The sequence below is a fragment of the Carassius carassius genome, chromosome 8, assembly GCF_963082965.1.
Source record: "Carassius carassius chromosome 8, fCarCar2.1, whole genome shotgun sequence".
NCBI lineage: Eukaryota > Metazoa > Chordata > Actinopteri > Cypriniformes > Cyprinidae > Carassius > Carassius carassius.
In genome coordinates, this window is record NC_081762.1 from 4,130,278 (window position 1) to 4,157,516 (window position 27,239).

The 27,239-nt window shown below is 37.9% G+C and overlaps 1 protein-coding gene across 6 annotated transcripts in view; it reads left to right on the plus strand.

Annotated features, from left to right (window-relative positions):
* The first annotated feature begins 19,282 nt into the window (after nucleotides 1–19,282).
* The window catches only part of LOC132145008 (collagen alpha-2(XI) chain-like), a 36,174-nt gene continuing 28,217 nt past the window's right edge, over nucleotides 19,283–27,239 (plus strand). For 2 of the 6 annotated variants that reach the window (XM_059555681.1, XM_059555676.1), the window contains exons 1-3: nucleotides 19,283–19,724; nucleotides 25,989–26,150; nucleotides 26,847–27,057. In XM_059555681.1, coding sequence (XP_059411664.1) covers nucleotides 19,643–19,724; nucleotides 25,989–26,150; nucleotides 26,847–27,057 — 455 coding nt within the window. In that variant the 5' untranslated portion in view covers nucleotides 19,283–19,642. The remainder of the gene's footprint in view (nucleotides 19,725–25,988; nucleotides 26,151–26,846; nucleotides 27,058–27,239) is intronic. The other 4 variants (XM_059555679.1, XM_059555680.1, XM_059555677.1 and 1 more) reach the window with 3 other exon arrangements.

Consider the following 27,239-nt stretch of genomic DNA (forward strand, 5'->3'; position numbering starts at 1 on the left):
TTGGACAACTTCACAGGTGATTTTCTGGTTGTTGTTTTTTTTTTACCCTCAGATTCCAGATATTTAAATAATTGTATTTCAGCCAAATATTGCCCTATCCTAACAAACCATAACTCAAAGGAAAGCTTATTTAGCCAGCTGCCAGATGATGCATACATCACAATTTCAAGAAACAAACGGCTGGCTGGTTTTGTGGTCCAGTGTCACATATATATATATATATTCTCCTTTCATGTTAATTTGAGAGTTTTAATAATTTTGTTTTTGTCAATTGTTTGTGTTGTTTTATATGTCTAGTCCTTATTTTAATTTTCAATTATTTCAAAAACGTTTTTTTATGGGTTTAGATAACTTTAACAACCCTGACTCAAATTCCGATTTCCTCTTTTTAAATCATATTGTTAGTTTTTAAAGTGTCTCTCGACTGCTGTGGTTGTTTGTGGTCCCTCGGGCGGGAGGTGAGGTGCTCCTCTCTTCAGTCCAGCAGGACCCCCGGGCCTCGAGCGCTGCTGTCGCTGCAGTGTCGCTCTGCGGCCGCTAGAGGGAGGACTTCTGCAGCGCCACTCCTGGAAAAAACCTCCTTCACTTCCTTCTCCCTTCTTTTCTAAATTCAAGGCCATGCACACAGGAAAAAAAGCATTTTAGATAAGAGATTCCGAATGTCCAGATCGAGGTATTTTTAACGTTACATTTTACCAGTTATAGCAGTCAGAGAAATCTGGATATTTTAACCCATTTAATCTCACTATAAAAATGATTTTAATTTATGAAGCACTTACTTTGGTGCATTTCCTGCAGATGTGGAAAAATAAAGGGTATAAATTAAATATGTTCAGTTTCAAATTGTTAGTGCAAATTGTCACTTGACCATAGCAGTTTATTTCCTGTTTGCACCATGAGAAGATGATGACTGCATCAGAACTCCGAGATAAAAGGCTGGTAAAGAATGTTGACAAAGATTTTTGATCCACGTTAGCTTCAAGGTGTCTATTAATAATATATGAATTCTAATTTATTACGTTTTATTGAGTGTTTTCATAGATATAGAATGAGATTATATATATATATATATTTGGGACCGACCATAAAAAATTTTTCACACTTTTCCAAAAATAAATATTTCAAAGGGTTACTAATGACATATCTGTCTGGAAAAATTTGGGGTTAAACGGGTTAAGTGATCAAACTGACAAATAGGTGCCTTAACTGGTCTTAATTTCCGTTTTGATAGTGTAATGTATGTATTATATCTTGATATTAGATCTGCGTCTTGAAGCATCGCTCAATGAAAAGCGTGCCCCGTGTGTGTGAGAGACAGAGAGAGAGCGAGAGAGAAAGAGCGAGATGCGCCTGCAGTCCCTCTGTCCGCCGTCAGGGAGCGCTCTCACAATGACTCCTCTGTACTGGAATGATGAGGGCAGCATGTTTTCGCAGTTATATTTGCGCAGTAAACGTTCTGCAGATCTAGGGCTGACGCCAAAACCTAATCCTTAACAATTTAGAATTTTGTTTGCAACAGCAGCTATTTCTGTGACATTTCACGAAAAATAAGGCACGGCAAGCCATTTTACCCCTATACCTTTCCAAAGTAATTTGATTGAAAATATGGCTTATTGCTGGGATGGTGATTTTTTTGTCATTACCTGTTCAGCAAAAATTACCTTTCTTTTGTTATTGCAGTTTTAATGTATAGGTTCAGCTTTACATAAGTGATGTGACAGTAGGACATTTACAGCTCCAGTAAACTTAAGACGCACATGTTAAGTTCACTGTGGACTCCATTATCGCTCCACCTTGCAGCCGGACTAGCAGTGGTGTGAGGTGAATGCAGGACAGAAAGCTCACTGCTCTCTGTCAGGGACCATCACTGCTCCTTAACATGCTGATCCCCAGCAATATAGACCCTGTGTTAGCCATACATTCAACATAAATAAATCTGACCTTACTGATGTTAGTGTTGTAGTTATTATTATTGTTACTAAAATTCCACTTGCCTAATTTGACAATGCTTGCAGAAATATTTTTTTTATGTATTTTACAATATTTAATTATATTTTTATTTTGTTTTGTTTTAAATGACTCTTCTTTTCCAAGGAATGCTACAGCTGTTAAATATTCTACTGGCTACAAGAAGTGGACAAAATGATGTGAGTGTTATATGACGGAGGAGCTTAACTAATGAGTATTTGCTAAATTAGAGCTGCAGAGATGAGGGTTCTTGCAAATGAACAGTATGTATCAGCCATAAGAGGTTTGCAAATTAGCACTTTGGTTTGAGAGTTTAAACAGCAATGTGAGGCCAGTGCATTGGACACAAACACAACTGAAGTAAAATCCAAAAACAGGACTTTTTTCTTTTCTCCTTTGTCCTTTAAGACTTTCTTTTTCTTGAATAGTGGTGAAGTATATTCAAATGTGAATCTATTATAGTGGCAAAGGTCTTTATGGACATGTTTTTTTTATATGTATCATTTAAAAATATATCTTTTTCTCATTTTGATCTGTGCAGAAGTTGTTGATGTTTGTGATTGGTTTGTTTCTGGTTTGGATTGTGTTAATGTGAGGAATGCATATTTTAAACTATAGAATTATAGACTAAATTATAGAAACGCTACAGTCTGGGGACGCTGTGTGGCAGTGTGGATGTCCCGAGGCTTGTGTTCTCTTAAAAACACTACTGCTTATAGGTTCTTTTTTTCTCAAATGTAAATTTTCTCTTCATCTTGTGCAAGCACACTAGAGAACAAATGAAAACAAGTGCATGAGAATATAGAAACCAACACTATAATTTGGTGTAAAAAAGTGAGTGATGATCAACAGGTTTATTATTTCATGTGTTTGTTTATTCATGAGGTCACTCACTAAAGCTGCTGGAATGACTGGAAAAGTGAACTAAATTGGAGCAACTGACCTTTATGCCAATTAGGTTTTCTGCTGCTAAGTTTTTCTTCAAAAGGCATGTTTTTTTTAAATGATTTTTGTCTTGACCTGGTTACCCAGATAACTTTTTTTTAATCATATGTATATATTAAAGTTTTATTGGACTCTATTATTGGATCATTTGTTCACCTTTTTTTAATATGGAGTTACTTACATTTTTGTTAAATGATAACTAGGGAAATAAGCATCAACTATGAGCAACCTAACCTAACTATCAGCAGGTTAGCAGTTAGCTTTGCAACCATTAATTAAAACTTTACAAAAAATAATGTACACTGTGCTTTTTAAAAGTCTGGGTTCAGTAAGGTTTATTTTCTTTGAATTAATTGTATAATTATATTCAGCAGAGATGCATTAAACTGATCAAAAGTGACAGTGAAGAAATTTATAGTGTTACTACTTGTATTTTAAATGAATTCAGTTCTTCTTGCTTTCTAGACATGAAGGAATTCTGAAAATATGCTTCACGTTTTCCACAAAAATATGAAGCATGCTAATAATAAGAAATGTTTCTTGAGCATCAAATCCTCATATCAGAATGATTTCTGAAGATCATGTGACGCTGGAGTACTGTGCTGAGACTGGAGTAATGATGCTGACAATTCAGTTTTGCATCACAGAAATAAATTACATTTCACAATATATTCACTTAGAAAATAGTTTTTCAATTGTAATTTTATTTCACAATATTCATGAAATAATCATCTAAATTATCTAAAGAACATGACACCATACGTATCATACTTATAACACAGTTAGTGGTAACACAGCCAACCCTTTAGGTCAATTTTGTGTAAATTTGTGAGTTCATCGCAACAAACCATATTTGGTTTGTTTAGCATAAACCTATATTTTTAGGACCTAAATGGCCAGGTTTGGTTGTTTTGTGAAAGCCTCACTCCCTCCTCACATCTCTCTCTGCCTCTCAATCTGTGCTTCTGTCCTCTCCCATCAGGCTTGTACTGTACCTACAGCTCTCTGTCTCTCTCTTCCTGCCTCACAAAAGACCCCTCTGTTCTCTGTGCTTTACCCCTGCCCCCCCACCCCCTTCCTCAACACCCAAGTGGTACATTCCCTGTCCTCCTCATCCTCCCCCTGCAGCGTGTCTCATTGTGAGGCTCTTCTCCTCACCTTCAGCTGTAGTCCGGCCACAAAGCGGCATTATTACGGTACAGTGCTGCAGACACCTGAAGCTGATGTGTGAGATCAGGCTCCACAAACAGAACTGTTGTCTCACACATGCTCCAGAGCGCAGCGTAACGCTAAGACACTTGTCTTCTTCAGCTCTGAAGATAGAGAAACACAGAGAATCAGTCATACCTAACTTAGCTTAGTATGATACACTGCTTTTAAAAAACGTTGGAGCTGGTATTCTTTTTTTTTTAATGATTTTGTAAGGATATTTAATGCTTAATACTGCAGTTATTTATCAAAAATGAAATATAGGGAATTAAAATATATATTACTATATGAAATCATAAATCATTTTTTTATATATTTTTGTTAATATGTTTTGTTTTTGACATTTTTTATAGTTTTTAAAATATGTCTTTATTTGTGTTTACTCTACATATTTGTACATTATATATATGCTATATTTCTTTACTGCCACTTTTGATCAATTTACTTGATCCTTGCTGAATGAAAATATTAATAAAAAAAAAACACCCCCCAACTTCCTGAAGGGGAAAAAGGTAGTAAATACACAAAACAGAGTTTGAAGTTTGATCATCACATTTATCATTGTGCTTGACTGACGCATTCAGCTCTAGGTTGATTCTGAAGGGGTTTTCCTGCAATTAGTGTTCTGGAAATTGCATGTTGTTTTTGTAGAACTTTCTGCTAAATGACATGTAAGCTCTGTTCCAAACTCCTGCCAGCTGCCTTGCTGTCTACTCCCTAAATCAGCTACTTTCTAAGGCAGCTTCCCAACCACAATAAAACCAATAAGAAGACCTGACCCACACGGATCTGAACACACGAAACTCCACTGATTAGAATATTAATCATTCACAAAAGTCCTAAATAAACAAATCCATCATTAAGACATTTTAACTTTGAACCGTCGCTTCTAGCCAAAATATGAGTCCATAAAAACGTTTCCTCCAGTGAAAAAATCACATCAAAATCCACCCACATATTAGTTTACACTTGTTTAATTGGTGCTTGATCTGTGCATATTTCTCTCCTGATAAAGATAATGTGACCTGGAGAAAGCAATATTATAGATGGCTTGTATTTTAGCTGGAATCAATGGTTTGAAGTTAAAAACATCTTAATAGTGGATTTGTTTCTTACAAACATGCAGCTTTTTACTTTACAAGTCAATAACTGATGGACTGGAGTGCTGTGGATTGTGATGTTTTTATCAGCTGTTTGGACTCTCATTCTGACGGCACCCATTCACTGCAGAGTATCCACTGGTGACTCGTGTCGTGAGCAAGTGATGTAATGCTATACTTCTTCACATCTGGTTGAGAAACAAACTCATCTACATCTTGAATGACCTATGGGGGGGGGGGGGGGGGTGAACTATCCCTTTAAAATTGTGTTTCTGTGGCTCAAGTGGTAGAGCATCGCATTAGCAACGCAATGTTGTGGGTTTGATTCCCAGGAAGCACGTTAGGTAAAAAATGTTAGCCTGAATGCACTGTAAGTCGCTTTGGATAAAAGCATCTGCTAAATGCATGAATTGAATTGAATTTTTTTTATTATTTAAAATTCATTTAATATATTTAGTATAAAAACTGTGGATGTTTCTCTTTTACTGCCATGTATCAAATGAGATTTTGAAAGGGTACTGCATCCAGGAAATTTTCATGACATCTCTCCCTCTCTCTCTGTGTCTCCTCCTTTGACTCATCAGTATGTCCCCATATTTCCACTTAAGTCAGTGGGTCATATGAACCAACCTCCTCCCTTCTGCTCAGGACTCTCTCCCATACCACCTCTCTCTCTCTCTCTCTCTCTTTCTCTCTCTCTCTCTCTCTCTCTCCATCAATAGGCCTCATTCATTCCCTCTCTCCTGCTGCATGCCATTGGACCCCCTTACCTTCCCTATATTCATTCCAGTGAATTTTTTCTCTCTGTGAAGTTTTCTGTGACTTCTTAAATAGCTCAGTACCTGCTCTCTCTCTTCTCACATCATCTCTTTCCATAATCATTTTCAGTATTTCTCTTCTCTGTCATCCTCCCACACTTGTTTGTTTCACTTGTTTTGAATAAATGTAAGTAGTTCTGTGACATTGGTTATTAAGCTATGATAAATACTTCTCTCTCTTTCCCTGTCTCAGAAAATACACACACACACACACACACACACACACACAATTAATCAGAAATGTTAATTTAAAATATTAATTTCTTCAGAGAAATAAAAATAAAGGGAAAGATGCTATGAATGCTAACAAAGAAAGACTTTACTGCTCTTAAATGAACCTTGGAAAAATGTGATGAGAAACGTATGAGTTTATAATGAGATCTCCCACATTTTCTGTTGCACACTAATTTGGCACATCCGAGTAAAGTTTAAGATCTCGCCTCAAACTCCACACGAGACGTGGGTCTGGAGAGTGAAGTTAGGTCAACTCTCCTTTTGCACTCCATTTAATCTCATTGCTTTCTTGGTGAAACTGTATCATATCTGTTCTCAAATGTCCATTACATGAGCTCTCAATGTATGTTCCATTCCCTGCACGCTTCTATAAGTGTCCATTAAATAGTCGCCATTACTGAGGCGACTGAAGAAGCTGAAGTAAATTTGCTTAATGATGCATAATTGTGCTAAATGATCTGAGGCGCATTCAGTGGCTACATTTAGAAAATCTGAAAAAATGAGTCAAACCGAGAGCTTATGTGAGTGTTCACACGCTCACACATGCTATAATGATCTGCGCAGCAAACAAACAAACATTTATTTGTTGCTTTAAACTCTTACTAGCGTAACTGACGGTTTAATATGGCTTTTTATAAAAAGGCTGGCATTACACTTGCTTCCCAATTTAGGGTATATGAGTCCGGCATCCAAAATCACTGAGCCATTCTCTTTGACTCTTTTATTTTGCTCTCTTCTTCTGGGTCTCTACTTACTGGGAGCTCTGTGTAGCATAATACATAGGTACATACATAGGCATTTTTTTTCAGTGCTCCAGCTGTAACCCTGTACCAACCCAGTCCATTTCCTCACAAACACGCACACATAAACATACACATGCCAATCTCATTCCTCCCCCCTTCTCCAATCTATTTTAGTGTGTTGTAGTGGGCTAGGGTGTGTGTGCGCGGTTTGCAGCCCTGCCCAGTAAAATACAGACTTTTTAAAGGAAGTCTGCAATATAATCTGGTCGCTTTATTGTAATTACAAGGTCCCCATTTTGGAAATAACCAGGCTGTCCGCAAGCACTTGCCATGTCTGACTCCAAGGAAAGCTTGAGTTAGCTTTTGTGTGCCCCCCGTTGAACTGCTTTATGCCCGGCACATAGCCCTATTGAAAGATAATTCATTTTCTCACACACACAGCGAATCTCAGATGATGTCATAAAATCTGTTAGCATGGGTGGCCTATCAAAACCTACACAACCGCATGGCTAGTGGCCTATCGTCAAAGCCTGCAATTACTGTGGACAAATTAGTAGGCTGTATTAATCCGAACAGCTGTATTCACTTAAGGTGGGAAACATCTGTCTTGAGGATTTCTCTGTCAGAGTCTGAGTGGCTTTTTACCTTTTTGATTTCTAAGTTTTATCGGTTGCATGGTTTGTACAAAGGCCAAGACATTATGTCAGTCGTCTATCTACAGTATGTGGATGTTCTCAAGGTACTTTGCTGTGTTTGAGCTGAAGTCCTCTGGATGTAAACTGGTCTCAGGCTATTTCAACCCAGCTGTATTTTAATACTTTTTCAAGGTCTGTGCTCACCTGTATGCCATCCTCTGCTTGGTTTCATACTTTCTTAATGTCTGTGTTCACGAGTGGTTTCAGAAAGACCAATGGTAGGCATTTTAATGCATTTAATTATTTAATGTCAGTTTAGAGATTTTTTTCTTTTTCCCAAAAGCTTTTCATGATTAAACTGTAATTATGAACAACACTGCTATTTTTATACTACTCGGCATAGTCGGAATCATACTCTAGATTTAATAGTGTCACATGGAATTGATGTTGATAGTGTTGAAATTATGCAGCCAAGTGATGATATCTCAGATCATTATTTAGTTTTGTGCAAACTTCATATAGCCAAAATTGTAAATTCTACTTCTTGCTACAAGTATGGAAGAACCATCACTTCTAACACAAAAGACTGCTTTTTAAGTTATCTTCCTGATGTATCCAAATTCCTTAGCATATACAAAACCACAGAACAACTTGATGATGTAACAGAAACTATGGACTCTCTCTTTTCTAGCACTTTAAATACAGTTGCTCCTTTATGCTTAAGGAAGGTTAAGGAAAACAGTTTGACACCATGGTATAATGAGCATACTCGCACCCTAAAGAGAGCAGCCCGAAAAATGGAGTGCAGCTGGAGGAAAACAAAACTAGAGGTATTTCGTATTGCTTGGCGGGAAAGTAACATATCCTACAGAAAAGCATTAAAAACTGCTAGATCCGATTACTTTTCTTCTCTTTTAGAAGAAAACAAACATAACCCCAGGTATTTATTCAATACAGTGGCTAAATTAACGAAAAATAAAGCCTCAACAAGTGTTGACATTTCCCAACACCACAGCAGTAATGACTTTATGAACTACTTTACTTCTAAAATCGATACTATTAGAGATAATATTGCAACCATTCAGCCGTCAGCATCAGTATCGCATCAGACAGTGCACTATAGACCCCCTGAGGAACAGTTCCACTCATTCTCTACTATAGGAGAGGAAGAATTGTATAAATTTGTTAAATCATCTAAACCAACAACATGTATGTTACACCCTATACCATCTAAGCTCCTAAAAGAAGTGCTTCCAGAAGTCAAAGATCCTCTTCTGACAATAATAATTCCTCATTGTCATTAGGATATGTCTCCAAAACCTTTAAACTGGCTGTTATTAAGCCTCTCATCAAAAAACCACAACTTGACCCCAAAGAACTAGTTAATTATAGACCAATCTCGAATCTCCCTTTACTGTCCAAGATACTAGAAAAGGTGGTATCCTCACAATTATATTCCTTCTTAGAGAAAAATGGTATATGTGAGGATTTCCAGTCAGGATTTAGACCGTATCATAGTACTGAGACTACTCTCCTTAGAGTTACAAATAATCTGCTCTTATCCTCTGATCGTGGGTGTATCTCTCTATTAGTTTTATTGGATCTTAGTGCTGCGTTTGACACAATTGACCACAACATTCTTTTGCATAGACTTGAACACTTTGTTGGCATTAATGGAAGTGCATTAGCATGGTTTAAATCGTACTTATATGACCGCCATCAGTTCGTAGCAGTGAATGAAGATGTATCATATCGATCACAAGTGCAGTATGGAGTACCTCAAGGCTCAGTACTAGGCCGCTACTCTTCACACTTTATATGTTACCCTTGGGAGATATCATCAGGAAACATGATACTCAGCTCTATATTTCTCAGCTCTATATTTCTTTTATGTTTTTTATATCGGTAGTCCGATATAAAAAACTGGATGACGAGTAATTTCTTACTGCTAAATTCTGAAAAAACAGAGGTGTTAATTATTGGAGCTAAAATCTGCTTGTAATAACCTAGAACACTGTCTAAGACTTGATGGTTGCTCTGTCAATTCTTCCTCATCAGTTTGGAACCTAGGTGTGCTATTTGATCGCAATCTTTCCTTAGAAAGCCACGTGTCTAGCATTTGTAAAACTGCATTTTTCCATCTCAAAAATATATCTAAATTACGGCCTATGCTCTCAATGTCAAATGCAGAAATGTAAATCCATGCATTTATGACCTCAAGGTTAGATTATTGTAATGCTTTATTGGGTGGTTGTTTTGCACGCTTAGTAAACAAACTACAGCTAGTCCAAAATGCAGCAACAAGAGTTCTTACTATAACCAGGAAGTATGACCATATTAGCCCGGTCCTGTCAACACTGCACTGGCTCCCTATCAAGCATCGCATAGATTTTAAAATATTGCTTATCACTTATGAAGCCCTGAATGTTTTAGCACCTCAGCATTTGAATGAGCTCCTTTTACATTATAAAGCTCTACGTCCGCTACGTTCTCAAAACTCAGGCAATTTGATAATACCTAGAATATCAAAATCAACTGCGGGCGGCAGATCCTTTTCCTATTTGGCGCCTAAACTCTGGAATAACCTACTTAATATTGTTCGGGAGGCAGACACATTCTTGCAGTTTAAATCTAGATTAAAGACCCATCTCTTTAACCTGGCTAACACATAACATACTAATATGCTTTTATTATCCAAATCCGTTAAAGGATTTTTAGGCTGCATTAATTAGGTAAACCGCAACCGGGAACACTTTCCATAACACCCTATGTACTTGCTACATCATTAGAAGAATGGCATCTACGCTAATATTAGTCTGTTTCTCTCTTATTCCAAGATCACCGTAGCCACCAGATCCAGTCTGTGTCCAGATCAGAGGGTCACTGCAGTCACCCGGATCCAGTACGTATCCAGACCAGATGGTGGATCAGCACCTAGAAAGGACCTCTAATGCCCTGAAAGACAGCGGAGACCAGGACAACTAGAGCCCCAGATACAGATCCCCTGTAAAGACCTTGTCTCAGAGGACCACCAGGACAAGACCACAGGAAACAGATGATTCTTCTGCACAATCTGACTTTGCTGCAGCCTCGAATTGAGCTACTGGTTTCGTCTGGTCAGAGGAGAACTGGCCCCCCAACTGAGCCTGGTTTCGCCCAAGGTTTTTTTCTCCATTCTGTCACCGATGGAGTTTCGGTTCCTTGCCGCTGTCGCCTCTGGCTTGCTTAGTTGGGGTCACTTCATCTACAGCGATATCGTTGACTTGATTGCAAATAAATGCACAGACACTATTTAAACTGAACAGAGATGACATCAATGAATTCAATGATGAACTGCCTTTAACTATCATTTTGCATTATTGACACAGTTTTCCTAATGAATGTTGTTCAGTTGCTTTGACGCAATGTATTTTGTTTAAACCGCTATATAAATAAAGGTGACTTGACTTGACTTGACATAGCAGTTAGGTTTAGCATCAGTGCTGATTTAAAGAAAATACTTCAACCTGCTTTCCCACACATCCAGAAGTGCTCCGATTTGCTATTAAAATCTTGCCACATGGCTGCATGCTTATCTTTTTATTAATTTAATTTTTAAATTGTTAATTTAATATTTATTAATTTTAGATGAATTTTATATTTATATATATTTATTTTATATTAATTTATATATTTAGTTGACAAATGTGAGCAAGAGCATTCTGTACACCTGATTCCCACTTTCCATCCACATCTCTCATTTTCCATGATCTTTTCTCACATTTTTTAAAATACCTTTATTCTTTCTCACATTCTCCTCTGGCCTCTCTGTGTCAGTGGGAACACCACATATTTAAAGCATATGATTATACTGTTTTATTATAGAAATGTTAGTGAGCACCAGAGGCCTTACCAGAGGATTGTCTCCTTTAGGCCATAATGGGCCACAGAATATATTTTTCCTGCAAATCAGAATTTCCCTGCAGGGAAAAGCTCTCGTCAGCTCCTAATAGAGTTAGGAGTTTTAATAGAGGAGCTCATGTTGATTGGTCGCTGCTGACAGTATGGCATTTTATTACTATTCTCTTCCATAAATTTTTGTTTTATGCATTTGAGGAACTTTATTTATTTATTCTGGAATTTGTGTAAACCAAGACTCATTATAATGGGTTGGTTCTTCAAAAGCACAGGTGCTTATAAAGATCTTTGGACAGAGTATAGGCGAAACCTAAATAAATGACTGGGCTTCTTTTTTTATCCCTTACTTCAAAGAACGGCAGTTTGCTGGATCTATAGGAGGCAACTAAAGGAAAAAAAGAAGGAAAGGAAAAACATGAATTGGTTTCTTTGGTGTATCAGAGAATAAATGTGAGCGAGCGCATTACTTTAGTAATTTTTGAAACTTCAAAGATCTGCTTGTGTGTAGGGCTATGACTTTTATATAGCCCATAAACTAGACTGTTTGAAGCAAATATCATGCTTTACTACAGCTAGTATAAATTCTGGTAAATTTGGCATCTTTTGAGAATTAGAAATGTATTTATTTATTCATTTTGATTTATATAATTAACAAAATTAACATAAATAATGAACATACAAACATACAATAAACATGTCTTCAATAATGGTGTATGACTAACCGAAATTATGTTTTGCTGACAGGGATATACGTTCATTTTGTGCCATACCTGCTGGCGTGGTCATTTAATTTGAGTAACCGAGTTGGACCGAGCCTTTTTTTTTTTTAACTTTATCTTTTTTTTTTTTAACAAAATCTTTAACTTTATCCATCATCATAGTGTCCATTTCTATTTTCTTTTCTTGCTATTTTCTTTTTACTGTTTAGCTCCGTGTAGCTGTTTTTATTTAATTTTTTTCTCTAGAATCTTTATCTTACTATCACTCTCTGTTTTTTAAAGTGGTAAAATATAACTTAATTCACACCATATTTCTGATATTATCGATCAATCTTATCAGATTAACTTTGATCGTTCACTTTTATTTTATTTCCGTGAGTGCAGTACACCTGCAAAGCGTTAGCACTCGTTAGCTTGTCATTAGCGTCTTCATTCGAACCTATCGCTGTTTTCTTTTCTCCTCTCCCTCGCTCCAGTTTTTCACAAGTTCATCAAACAACCGCAGTAAGAATATTTCATCAAGCACGGTGAGTAATGGCTTCTCCTATCATTGTTTCTTGCACCTCTTGCCACATGTACAGTTTATCTATCTCTGTCGCTGATGAGGGATTCACATGTAATAAATGCAGGGAAATAGTTAGGCTGACAGAGAAGATTTCAGAATTAGAGACACGCATCCAAACTTTAATTGAGGACAGTAAGAATGTTAGGGCTCTAGATACGGCTTTGGATGCGTCTAGCTCAGGGATTCCTATACATTGTTCGGTTCCGGAAACAGAGCCCCAGCAGCAGGGCAACTGGGTGACGGTGAGGCAGCGTAGTCGTGGGTCAAAACACCGCTCTTCTGTTCCGATCAAAACATTAAACAGGTTCTCCCCACTCAGTGATGCACCCACTGAGAAACCTGATGAAAGTGCTCTAGTTATTGGTGATTCTATTGTACGGAACGTGAATATAGAGACACCAGCCACCATAGTCAAATGTTTACCGGGAGCCAGAGCGCCTGACATCTTGGCAAATTTAAAAGTGCTGGCTAATGCTAAACGTAAATACAGTAAGATTGTTATTCATGCCGGCGCTAATGATGTTCGACTTCGCCAGTCGGAGATCACTAAAAATAACATTAAAGAGGTGTGTGAACTTGCAAGCACGATGTCAGACACTGTAATATGCTCTGGTCCCCTCCCTGCTTACCGTGGTGATGAGATGCATAGCAGATTGTCATCACTCAATGGCTGGATGTCTAAGTGGTGCCCACAGAATAACATAGGTATCATAGACAATTGGACGAGCTTTTGGGGCAGACCTGACCTGTTTAAAAGAGATGGTCTTCATCCCTCCTGGGGTGGCGCCACTCTTCTCTCTAGAAATATGGCAAATAGTCTTAGTGTTTATACTTGACTAACTGGGGCCCAGGTCAGGAAGCAGACAGACTGGCTAAACCGACCGTCTGCTAGCTGCCTCCCGTCACAGAGGTCAGTTAATTCTCAGCACATAGAGACTCTTTCACCTAGATATCACACTATAGAGACTGTGTCTGTTCCCCGAACTAGAAAAAACAAAAAACGTCCAAACCAGGTTAAGATTAACAATTTAATTGAGGTTCAACAAATAAAAAACAGAAGCAATATGGATAAACAAATGATAAAGCTTGGCTTATTGAATATCAGATCCCTTTCTACGAAAACACTTTTTGTAAATAATATGATCACTGATCATAATATAGATGTACTCTGTTTGACAGAAACCTGGCAAAAACCTGATGATTACATTATTTTAAATGAGTCCACCCCCCAAGATTACTGTTATAAACATGAGCCACGTCTAAAAGGCAAAGGTGGAGGTGTTGCTTCAATTTATAACAACGTTTTCAGGATTTCTCAGAGGGTAGGCTACAAGTATAACTCGTTTGAAGTAATGGTACTTCATATAACATTATCCAAAGAAACAAATGTTAATGATAAATCCCCTGTTATGTTTGTACTGGCTACTGTATACAGGCCACCAGGGCACCATACAGACTTTATTAAAGAGTTTGGTGATTTTACATCTGAGTTAGTTCTGGCTGCAGATAAAGTTTTAATAGTTGGTGATTTTAATATCCATGTTGATAATGAAAACGATGCATTGGGATCAGCATTTATAGACATTCTGAACTCTATTGGTGTTAGACAACACGTTTCAGGACCTACTCATTGTCTAAATCATACTCTAGATTTAATACTGTCACATGGAATTGATGTTGATGGTGTTGAAATTATTCAGCCAAGTGATGATATCTCAGATCATTATTTAGTTCTTTGCAAAATTCATATAGCCAAAATTGTAAATTCTACTTCTTGTTACAAGTATGGAAGAACCATCCCTTCTAACACAAAAGACTGCTTTTTAAGTTATCTTCCTGATGTATCCAAATTCCTTAGCATATCCAAAACCTCAGAACAACTTGATGATGTAACAGAAACTATGGACTCTCTCTTTTCTAGCACTTTAAATAAAGTTGCTCCTTTACGCTTAAGGAAGGTTAAGGAAAACAGTTTGACACCATGGTATAATGAGCATACTCGCACCCTAAAGAGAGCAGCCCGAAAAATGGAGTGCAGCTGGAGGAAAACAAAACTAGAGGTATTTCGTATTGCTTGGCGGGAAAGTAACATATCCTACAGAAAAGCATTAAAAACTGCTAGATCCGATTACTTTTCTTCTCTTTTAGAAGAAAACAAACATAACCCCAGGTATTTATTCAATACAGTGGCTAAATTAACGAAAAATAAAGCATCAACAAGTGTTGACATTTCCCAACACCACAGCAGTAATGAGTTTATGAACTACTTTACTTCTAAAATCGATACTATTAGAGATAAAATTGCAACCATTCAGCCGTCAGCTACAGTATCACATCAGACAGTGCACTATAGACCCCCTGAGGAACAGTTCCACTCATTCTCTACCATAGGAGAGGAAGAATTGTATAAACTTGTTAAATCATCTAAACCAACAACATGTATGTTAGACCCTATACCATCTAAGCTCCTGAAAGAGGTGCTTCCAGAAGTCATAGATCCTCTTCTGACTATTATTAATTCCTCATTGTCATTAGGACATGTCCCCAAAACCTTCAAACTGGCTGTTATTAAGCCTCTCATCAAAAAACCACAACTTGACCCCAAAGAACTAGTTAATTATAGACCAATCTCGAATCTCCCTTTTCTGTCCAAGATACTAGAAAAGGTGGTATCCACACAATTATATTCCTTCTTAGAGAAAAATGGTATATGTGAGGATTTCCAGTCAGGATTTAGACCGTATCATAGTACTGAGACTGCTCTCCTTAGAGTTACAAATGATCTGCTCTTATCCTCTGATCGTGGGTGTATCTCTCTATTAGTTTTATTGGATCTTAGTGCTGCGTTTGACACAATTGACCACAACATTCTTTTGCATAGACTTGAATACTTTGTTGGCATCAGTGGAAGTGCATTAGCATGGTTTAAATCGTACTTATATGACCGCCATCAGTTCGTAGCAGTGAATGAAGATGTATCCTATCGATCACAAGTGCAGTATGGAGTACCTCAAGGCTCAGTACTAGGGCCGCTACTCTTCACGCTTTATATGTTACCCTTGGGAGATATCATCAGGAAACATGGTGTTAGCTTTCACTGTTATGCTGATGATACTCAGCTCTATATTTCTTCGCAGCCCGGTGAAACACACCAATTTGAAAAACTAATGGATTGCATAGTCGATATAAAAAACTGGATGACGAGTAATTTCTTACTGCTAAATTCTGAAAAAACAGAGGTGTTAATTATAGGACCTAAAAACTCTGCTTGTAATAACCTAGAACACTGTCTAAGACTTGATGGTTGCTCTGTCAATTCTTCGTCATCAGTTAGGAACCTAGGTGTGCTACTTGATCGCAATCTTTCCTTAGAAAGCCACGTTTCTAGCATTTGTAAAACTGCATTTTTCCATCTCAAAAATATATCTAAATTACGGCCTATGCTCTCAATGTCAAATGCAGAAATGTTAATCCATGCATTTATGACCTCAAGGTTAGATTATTGTAATGCTTTATTGGGTGGTTGTTCTGCACGCTTAGTAAACAAACTACAGCTAGTCCAAAATGCAGCAGCAAGAGTTCTTACTAGAACCAGGAAGTATGACCATATTAGCCCGGTCCTGTCAACACTGCACTGGCTCCCTATCAAGCATCGCATAGATTTTAAAATATTGCTTATTACTTATAAAGCCCTGAATGGTTTAGCACCTCAGTATTTGAATGAGCTCCTTTTACATTATAATCCTCTACGTCCGCTACGTTCTCAAAACTCAGGCAATTTGATAATACCTAGAATATCAAAATCAACTGCAGGCGGCAGATCCTTTTCCTATTTGGCGCCCAAACTCTGGAATAACCTACCTAACATTGTTCGGGAGGCAGACACACTCTTGCAGTTTAAATCTAGATTAAAGACCCATCTCTTTAACCTGGCATACACATAACATACTAATATGCTTTTATTATCCAAATCCGTTAAAGGATTTTTAGGCTGCATTAATTAGGTAAACCGGAACCGGAAACACTTCCCATAACAACCTATGTACTTGCTACATCATTAGAAGAATGGCATCTACGCTAATATTTGTCTGTTTCTCTCTTGTTCCGAGGTCACCGTGGCCACCAGATCCAGTCTGTGTCCAGATCAGAGGGTCACTGCAGTCACCCGGATCCAGTACGTATCCAGACCAGATGCTGGATCAGCACCTAGAAAGGACCTCTACATCCCTGAAAGACAGCGGAGACCAGGACAACTAGAGCCCCAGATACAGATCCCCTGTAAAGACCTTGTCTCAGAGGAGCACCAGGACAAGACCACAGTAAACAGATGATTCTTCTGCACAATCTGACTTTGCTGCAGCCTGGAATTGAACTGCTGGTTTCGTCTGGTCAGAGGAGAACTGGCCCCCCAACTGAGCCTGGTTTCTCCCAAGGTTTTTTTCTCCATTCTGTCACCGATGGAGTTTCGGTTCCTTGCCGCTGTCGCCTCTGGCTTGCTTAGTTGGGGACACTTCATCTACAGCGATATCGTTGACTTGATTGCAAATAAATGCACAGACACTATTTAACTGAACAGAGATGACATAACTGAATCCAATGATGAACTGCCTTTAACTATCATTTTTGCATTATTGACACTGTTTTCCTAATGAATGTTGTTCAGTTGCTTTGACGAAATGTATTTTGTTTAAAGCGCTATATAAATAAAGGTGACATTGACATTGACATTTTAAGAAATTGACAGCGAGGGAAGAGAGCATGTGACGTCACGAGCGGATCAGAATCTGATTGGCGGATGAAATCCTTCATGCCTACGGACCCATCGGTCCTACATGGTTCAGCTGTGAAACAGAAATAAATACAGAGGAATAAACAGCCAGATCTACATGCCAATCACTGGCACGTTAACATCAAAAGCTCATTTGATATTTTGGGTTATAGGCTATAGATCCTTTCATAAGTTCTTGAAATGAACGTCTGTCGATACATAACAAACGTGTAGAAAGCCGCATAAGTCCCCATACCATGGCTGGACTGGCCATTGGGCATACCGGGCATTTGCCCGGTGGGCCGACGTGCTTTTTGGGCCGATATCTCATACTCATACTTTTTTTTTTTTAAATGGCCCATAAAATTTGTACATCGGCGGCCCATTCGTTTTGTTTTGTTTTGCTTAATTGGCGGCGCTGGGTTTGTGCCGGTGTAATGCATTGGTCAAAGTCAGTGTTAGTTTTTTTTTTCTGACAGACCAGCCCATGAAACACGTAGATCAGCGGCCCATTGGCTCTTTTCTTGATTGACAATGGACTGTCCCAATCACAACTTTAAACGAGTGAGCGAGCGGCAGCAGTGTCAGTGTGTATCTGTAAAAAAAGATGGAGAAGAAACGCAAGGAATGTGCAGATAAATAGCGTGAAAAAATAGAACCAGGCCCTTAAAGCAGACACTGTAAACTGTGTCAAAATATATGTTTTCTGACCTTCATCAGCTCCTGTGACGGATGATAATAGTGAGGACGGAGGATCAGGAGAGAGATGAGAAAGTGTAGAGCCTGCGGTAAGCATAACTACTTTCAAAACACTGAGGCCATGTCATGAGTGTAGATTATTTCCACATCTGCATAGTTGACGATTACCGCAATTCACTAGAAATTTAATAAGAGGCGTTTGTAAACCATGTTTTCCGCCAAAATAAAAGCTTGATGCAGTTTGCTCAAAATAAAAGATCATGTGCTTATCTCTTTCAAGTATAGAAATTGGTACAACTAATTAAGAAAGTTTCCTTTATTTTTTTGTGCATTTGTTTTACAAAATATGGCTATTACTGTCATTGGATTAATATTATAACTATTATTATGTATAGGTGTAATGTAAATAGACACTGTAACTAAAAGAGGTTTGAATTTTTCTTTGTTTAATTTGCACACTGAATATGGGTTGGAGCTTTTAATTTTGAACTCTCAAAGTGCATCAGATTAATGAATTTAACATTAAAATGCACAAAATTTTCTCACGGGGGGCATGCCCCCGAACCCCCCTAGAAGGACCAAGGACACACCACCATAGTTTTAATAAAAATCCTGTAAGAAACACTGGTATTGCTATGCCAGAGCCGCTTATAGCTTGTTTTAGGATTCACCGCTGTGGAGTATAGTTCAACTGTATTAATAAATATACAATTTTGACTTATTTCATCTGTTAACTCTCACTCGTTCCTGTACTCACTCATTACATGGCATTAGTGGTTTTAATGAATAGGGGTTGGTATGCATATAATTAAGGGCGTGCAAAGATGGGTGGTGTTTATGATCATATAGTGGGCCGGTCTGGGCAAAAATGCCCGGGCCGATTTTTTGTCCCAGTCCAGCCCTGCCCCATACATGCATTTCCCTCCCTCTTTTTAGCTCTCTACCCTCTCATTCACTCTCTCTCCACACACACACACACACACACACACAAGCTCCCTCGTATTTTGTGGGAGAAAGTAAGAAGAGGGAGAGAGAAAGAGAGAGATTGAGAGAGAGTGATTGGAAGCCTCTCTCTGCTCTCTCCGCTTTTCTGTTCACTCAGACTCAATGGGGCTCTAGCATTAGGGGTTTCAAGCTGTAAAACTAAATATTTATTACCCGTTCCCTTCTTTCTTTTTACGCTTTGTACATAACACAGATAACTTATTGAAGAACAAGGTGGGTGTGCGTGTCAAGAAGTCTCTTAAGACGCACCAAGTCGTTGATGTTAAAAGAACGAAAAGGCTAATTTGAAACTGTCCTGCCTTGTAGTCCAACCAAACTGGTCAAAAACTTGGGAACTATGGATATTCGGAAGAAGCGGAGGCCGTGGTGCACGGAGAGCTCGTTCTTGCTCCTCCTGTGCCTTACTCTATCACACGCAGGTGAGCATTTAGTTTTTTCGGTTTGTGTTTGTGGGATTTGACAGAATAAATTGTAACGTGATTTATGTAGCCATTTTTTCCTCAGTGCAACATTGGGTTTTGATGTGCTTTACGCACGCCAGGTATCCACGAGATTACGCAGGTGGTTGTGTTTTAGTGTTTCCAAGAAGATTCTTGAATCTTTTTGCGAACGTGTCTTCTGTTAAAGTGATTTAAGTGCGTGTTGGATACCTGGCTCTTGGTGAGCCCATATTAGTAGACTAATATTTGGTTCGAGTACCTTAAGTTGATACCACTCTTTCATAATTTTTCAAGAACTGAAATATGCACAAAACAAATAGAGCCATGAGTTGAGCTCCAGGCCGCGTTGGCACACGTTATGTGGCATCCCAGACGGTGGCATGGGACAGGACGGTGCTTTCACTGACAGGGTTTCACATCCTGGTATGAGCTTCATTTCAGTGCACAGCATCTTGAGAGGATGCGTTGTTAGTGCAAACCAAAAAACCATTAATCGTATCGTGAATTAAAAATATATCGTTTATTTTTATTTATATATATTTTTAACCAATTGTTGTTATTGTAACTTTTTATTAATTATATGTCTTTCTGGAATGCTTGATTGTGATTGGTCAGTCTCGGCATTTAGCGATCAAATATTTTTGAATAATTAATTAACTGACTGCGCCTCCGAAGCGTCGCCAGCTCTTCACGTTTCCTTAAAAATCATTTAAAAAAACAATATTTAATGCGGTTTTTTATTTGTAAATTTATAGCCAAAATAACTCACTTCAGATGGTCCCAAAACATTAACTTTTCATTAATTTTTTTTTCTTTTGGCTGACTGGACATTATTTCTTACAATATTCACCTGCTCTGTAATGTTATTTTTATTAATACGAGCGTTTTTCATCTATGTACATATAACGTTATGAACTTTTATCCAATGCGCTTTTTGTTGCAGTAGGTTTTTGTTTTTTAAGTATAAAATTAATCCATAATTAATATAAGAAACACCATTTGCAGTTAGTATTTTATTTAGCCCAGCCGTTTAGACATTAATTTCTGCACATACAATTTTGTAGTTGTTGTTGTTATTTTATACGTGAATCGTCAGCTGCGCTTCTAGTGTTCACCACTAGTCGGTGAGTGGCGCTCGATCCAGATGCTTCTCCACAGACATTTCATTTACAGTGGAAGCACATAATCAGATACAGTACATTTAACACCAGATTTGGACGGACTTAATTTATATTTAAAGATTCTGGTTGAATTAAAAAGTAAACAACAAAACGATTTTGTATATAATGGTGTGCACCTAACATCCCTACGGCTTGAATGTAATTCCAGATTTCTGATTTGATCGCTCATTTTTCTCTCCTTTCCCTCCCTTGTGTGTTTAGAGGAAGTCTGAATATTTGTGCCCCGCATGAGTAGGTCATTATTCTGCCCTGTGGTTCACAGAGATGCAGTGAATGAGTCAGTGTCTCTGTGTGAGCTCAGTGATATTTGTGTAAACGCACACATCTATTACACCTGGAGAATTTTCCACAGTATGCCAGTTTTAGGCCAGTGAATGTTGCACTGTGAATATTCCACAGCAGCCTGTTGTTACTGGTTCAAATATCATCTATGATTTTTAACACCAGTACCAGATTATGTTTTTCGAAACTGAACTCCAAAAAGTTATGTACTGTAAACCAATGCACTATTTAGGATTCCCTTTTTATGTTCAAGTCCATTTTTATATATGCTAGTTAACTTTAAGCAGTCATCGTTGATCCATATTGTTAATTTTGGGACAGTAGACAGACTTTTGAGAGTGCAGTGTTTTTTAGGTGGGGAATATTTATTTAACATGGATGTTCCTTCAACCTCATTTCAAAGGCAGGAGACTCAAAGAAAAGTCTGTCTCACTTCTGTTAACCAAAACACCCTCAACCCAATGCAGCGAATGAGGACTGAATGGAGCCACTGTGTGTGAAGGAAATGCCTGGAATATTCGTGTGTATATTCACAGCACGTGAGAAAAGACTGTCCTCATGGGTGTGTCCATCATTCCTGACAGTTTATGAATGTCATTGTGTGTTACTTATTGCTAATCTTCCCCATCACTACCTTACTCTTGTCCTGAAGTGCACTGGAAATATGAGGGCTGGTGCTCCTCAGATCCCTTATTAGATTTGTTGAATTTATGCATGCATGCATGGAAAGAGCAGAGCATCACTATTATAATTGTGCATCCTTGGTATTAAACTGGTAACTGTCACATGGATGATACCTCAAGCTAATTGTTGTAGTGAGCTGTGCTATAGTTTTCTAAGTGATCAGCTTTATGCTTTTCACTCTGAGCAACCTTTTCTTTATTATTCTTCTCCCTTAACTAACAAACAAAACTAACCCTAGTGACTCAACTGCAGCTGTAGGAACCTTTTCACACTCTGACCGCAACAGGCCTCCAGAAGCCTCACACTTCCACAAACGGCTCTGTTGACAACAATACTGTTCCTCTGGTTGAAGAAGCACAGCTTTGCGGTATGTCTTAGAGAGATAGCTAGTCATCATGTCTTCAAGGCTCAGTCCACACAATCATTTTAGAAAGGGTTGTTTTTGAACCTAAAAAACAGAAAGTTGGCTTACACTGTTAAAAAAAGGTTCCAGGCCCATAGAAGATCCATTTTAGTTTCCCAAAGAACCTTTCAGTGAAAGAACATTTAAATAATATAAAGAACATTTTCCACTTTACAGAACCTTTTGTGGAATGGAACATTTCCATTGAAAACCACTTTGCTAATATAGAACTCATATTTTTAAGAGTGTAATGTCTGAGCCATTAATACCTTAAATAGATCGCTGTATCTCTCTTCCAGACATGCTTCAACTTTCATTGCATTGTGTGGCTGATTATTCTGGAAAAAAATCTTAAAAACAGAAACATGCAATGAAAATGTCTTTACCAGGATTGTTGCAGCAGGTTTTATATATCACAAGTTTCAAGGATAGTTTAAAATAGTTTTTTGGGAATGTACACATCTCACCACGAGAGGGCCCAACTCATGCTCAAGCTTTTCAGCTCAATAGCACCACAGCTAAAGGATTCACTGAGCACATAATAAGCACCCTCTTCCTTTAGTCTGGCTTATTTTTTTTTATTTACATGTCTCAGGGAACTTAAACTTCTGTGCATGCCTTAGGATTGTACGGAAGTATCTTTATGGTTGTAAGCTGATGAAAGCCATCTGTTTTCACACTTCTGTGCTTAAGATCACAACTGATTCAGTTAACCATATTATCTTGGATTGCTATTAATATACATTTAGTTTGAGTGATACTTAGTAAAGTATTTTAACCTTTCTGTGAGTAGTGTATACTTTGGTTTACAGTGATGAGTGTATACAGTAACTGTGGGGAGTCTGTATAAACGCTCAATCTTTTTTAGTTTGCATGATGTTTAATATAGCGGCCGTGTGGTCAGTTTATCCATCCTGGCAGAGGCAAGAAGAGGCGCACTGTAAACCACACACACACTGACTCATACTGAGCAACCTAGATCCAGAATATACGCTAGCACATAATATATATATATATTTGTGCACATAATATTAGTATGGCATTATAATGTATAATAATAAATTCACAACCTTTGTTTAAGGCAATATATGTTCTAAAGCAGTTCTTCGCTGACTTTCAACAGGCCAGGCCCGCCATCTCTTGGGCATGAGGATAATATTAAGCAGGAAATAATTATTTGAAAATATTGCTGAATGTTTTTTTTCATGTTGAGTTAAATAGCTTTCTGCACTTGAACTGAATGGACACATTATTTTGACAGCACATATGAACTGGCCTATTGTTTAGAGGTAGATTACTGAACGCCTGTTTTAAAAAGATCACATGTTTGTGTCATAAAAGTCCTACATTTTTTGAGAAGAACATTGATTCACTTCCTGGAAAGTATCACTAGTCAGGCTAACGTGCTTGTGTCAGCCTTTAGCTTTTTTATTTCCTTTCATCAAGATAAAAAAAAAACATCAACCACACTAACACACTTGGTAATCTGTGAACATTAAATAGTCGTTTGATATATATGTCTCTGTAACCCCATATTATGCCAGGAGTTGGAGGCATAGCTGTCTGCGTATTATAAATAAATCATAAATATAGAGAGCCATGATTTAAATTATAACCTCCACACAGGCCTGTACATGCACGCCTAACTACTGTGGTCGGCGGGAAGAGAGAATGAGACAGGGGAGACAGATCTAGACAGCTCGATGGATTTATCTTCCTGTCTTTTGCATCTTTTGAAGTTGCATCTGTTGTCACATTTGTTTGATACATCTGCATGTGTTTCCTACTCATTTGTTCAGAAAATGTTCAACCTCTCCTCCATCAACATCTTCATCCTCAAATCTATCCATCTTGCCCAAAACAAGGGCATCTTTGTGAGAAGTAAAGGTGAGAGTTGAAAAGGTCAAGGTGTCAGGTGGTATGTCCCGCTGGTATTTAGCACAGTTATTTGAAGCTCGCAAGAAGACACTAGAACACCAAAGCTCAAAGAAAGAGGAGATGGAGAAACCAATCTCCTGGAATGTCCTGGGACAGAGTTCTGGTGATGGAGGTTTGTTTAGGGGTCACCTTGACTGCTAATGACTCGCTGTTGGGAATGTTGGCTCTTTGAGAGCCATTGTCTGTTCCTGTGTTTGCGGACTGTGTGAGCACACAGTGTTTGTTTGTGTGAATGCATTGTGAGAGCATCCAGGGACATGTTTGCCATTTACAAAACATTTACTAAGCTCTGTTGAATGTTGGTGTTTGGTAGATGAAGTAGAAGCAGCAAAGTCTTCTGTAATGAAACATGGCTCAGCAGAAGTGATTTATTTATTTAGCTAATATGAGCTATTTTGAGATTATTTTCACCTAGTTTCCATTGACAGATTTATATTTAGAAAGTGTGTTTCTTATGATTTGGAGCAATTTTTAGATAAATGCTCATTCTGTTAAACTTAAAATAATACATTTCCATTTTAAAGCAATATTTCAAAATTGCATTCTCAAAATAGTTTTTTGATCTAATTAAATGATATATAGTGTTTTCATTCACAGTTTTTTTTTCTCTTTTCACTTTGCAAGTGTGTTATTTTATTTTTGCACTACGTGCCCTTATTCCCAATTCTGCTCTATTTGAGAAATGCTTTTTGGGCCTTTCCTTCCTTATTTTATTTAATTTAGCTGAGAAGGCCCAGTGGACATACAGTAAATAGGGCTGTGGTGGAGGTCTCAAACAGTGCCACACATTGTGCAGGTTGTCTCTTTTTCTTTTTCATCTCTTGCTCGCAGTTATTCAAACGTGTGTTTGAATAAATTCACCTTTTGAGAATCAAGGAAGCATTGCATTTTAGCTATAGAAGTGCCATTTTAGACTATTTCTGCATTCTTGACTCTGTTTCCTTATAGTATTGTGTTGAATACTGTACACTAGCTACTCCTCTAGTCTATTATCCTCTTGCAAACATCTGTCTCTATATTTTTTGCATGTCTAACTGTGTACTTGTGTTTTAATTAGTAGAGTTCCTCGTTTTTGGTTTGAAATATGAATATGCTAGTTGCTAAATGCAAAATGACTTAACTACCCATTGTGGTAACTACACAGACCACATTTGGTCAATGTGGTTATAGGGAGCAAAAATACTGCCAGAGCCTCAGAGGAAAATGCTAGCGCTAAAATGAAAGGAAATCGAAGATTTGTCAAGCCCTAGGAAGAGTGTATGGAGACAGAGCCAAACATGCTTAACCTCAAATAGGTATTGCAAATACATTAAGACTTGGTAGAGTGTTTAACACAGTTTTAGACAGTTAATAATGTAGTACACATTGTGGGTTGAGCAGATGGCATCAGGATTCATATGAATACCATAAAGAGCAACAGAGCTGCCAAGAGCAATAGGAAGATGGAAATAGACATAAAATGTTATAACCTGTCGGTGTGGGGTCTGTTGAACAATTCAACATCTGTTTGAACTCACATTTGAACTGTGTAAAACAGAAACAAGTGGATTTATCTTGTCTGAAAATTATGTTATTTAATTTTTAAGGCTCATACCAACAGAAATATGTGCTATGGACTCTCTTTGGATCTAAATGAACAGAAACTGTTAATATGAATGCATAATCATGTTTTATAAATTTAATGAATGATCATGTTGAAAAGTGTGTTAATGCACTTTTCTATTCTAACAGTGATGTACACTTTTACTTCTACAGATCCGATAGATGTTTTGCGGGTGCTGCAGTTGCCTTCGCTCCCTGAAGGTGTGCAGAAGGTCCCGGGTTTCTGCGCCTCTCGACGGTCCAGCACTCCTGATCATGCCTACCGCATCACTAAGAAAGCCCAGATCACTGCCCCCACCAAACAACTATTCTCTGGTACGTTCTTTTAACATCTAATCGTTTCAATAACATTACTCACAAAAACCAGATGTGAAGACATGCTGTTGTGTTCATAGACACACAATTATGTAACTTAATGTTTATCTGTAAAAACAGCAATAGGATCTTAGTTATACTGTATGTATCTGAAAGTCACTTATGAGATGTCAGGATGTGTCTGGAATTTGGAGGAATTCAAAAAGAACAAGGGTATGATTTGTGTAAAAGATAGGTTCATAATTGAAAGGCTTGAAATGAAAAGTGCTGAGACACTGAGAAAGCAGCATACTTTTGTAGATGCTTGTATATATAATTAGGATTTGTACATTTTGGTTATAGAGAAAGTGCATTATATATATATATATATTCTCATACTGGTTTCAAGTGTTTTTTTTTTTTGGATGCTGTTTTAATATGCTTAGAAAGATTACTAGGTCTAGGTGAAAATTGTTTGGGTCTCTAACATTCAATTACACCTCAAAAGCAGAATGAGATCTTTTCAGTAGCTTATGAGACGGTTGCATAGTTAAAGCTAAATCTGAATGTTAGCGTCAGTGAATTGTGTGCAATTTCTGCAAGTTGAGTCATGAATCATAGGCTTATCCCAGACTGCAAATGTGTCTGTGCTTAAAGTAACCTACTTTTTTTGTCTTAAATCTTCATATTTACATTTTTTATTTCGAATTCTTGTAGGACGTTTTCCAGAGAACTTCTCCATCATGACTCTGGTAAAGGCCAAGGCTGGTCTTCAGGCCTTCCTGCTGTCCATCTATAATGAGCAGGGTGTCCAGCAGCTCGGTCTAGAGTTGGGACGCTCACCCATCTTCCTGTATGAAGACCAGAATCGCAAACCTGCCCCAGAGGACTACCCACTGTTCAAAGGGGTCAACCTGGCTGACGGCAAGTCAGTAACCAATGCCTGCTGAGCCCCATCAGCCCATCCGGTTTCAAATAAATTATAATCATTTGTGTTGTGCAACCCTGATGCTGTTAGTTTCCAAGCAATGTGATGTGTAACTGTTGTTTAAATTGTAAACATCACATTTTAGACTAAGAAATGTATGCTGGTGCTGAACGGTTCCTTAC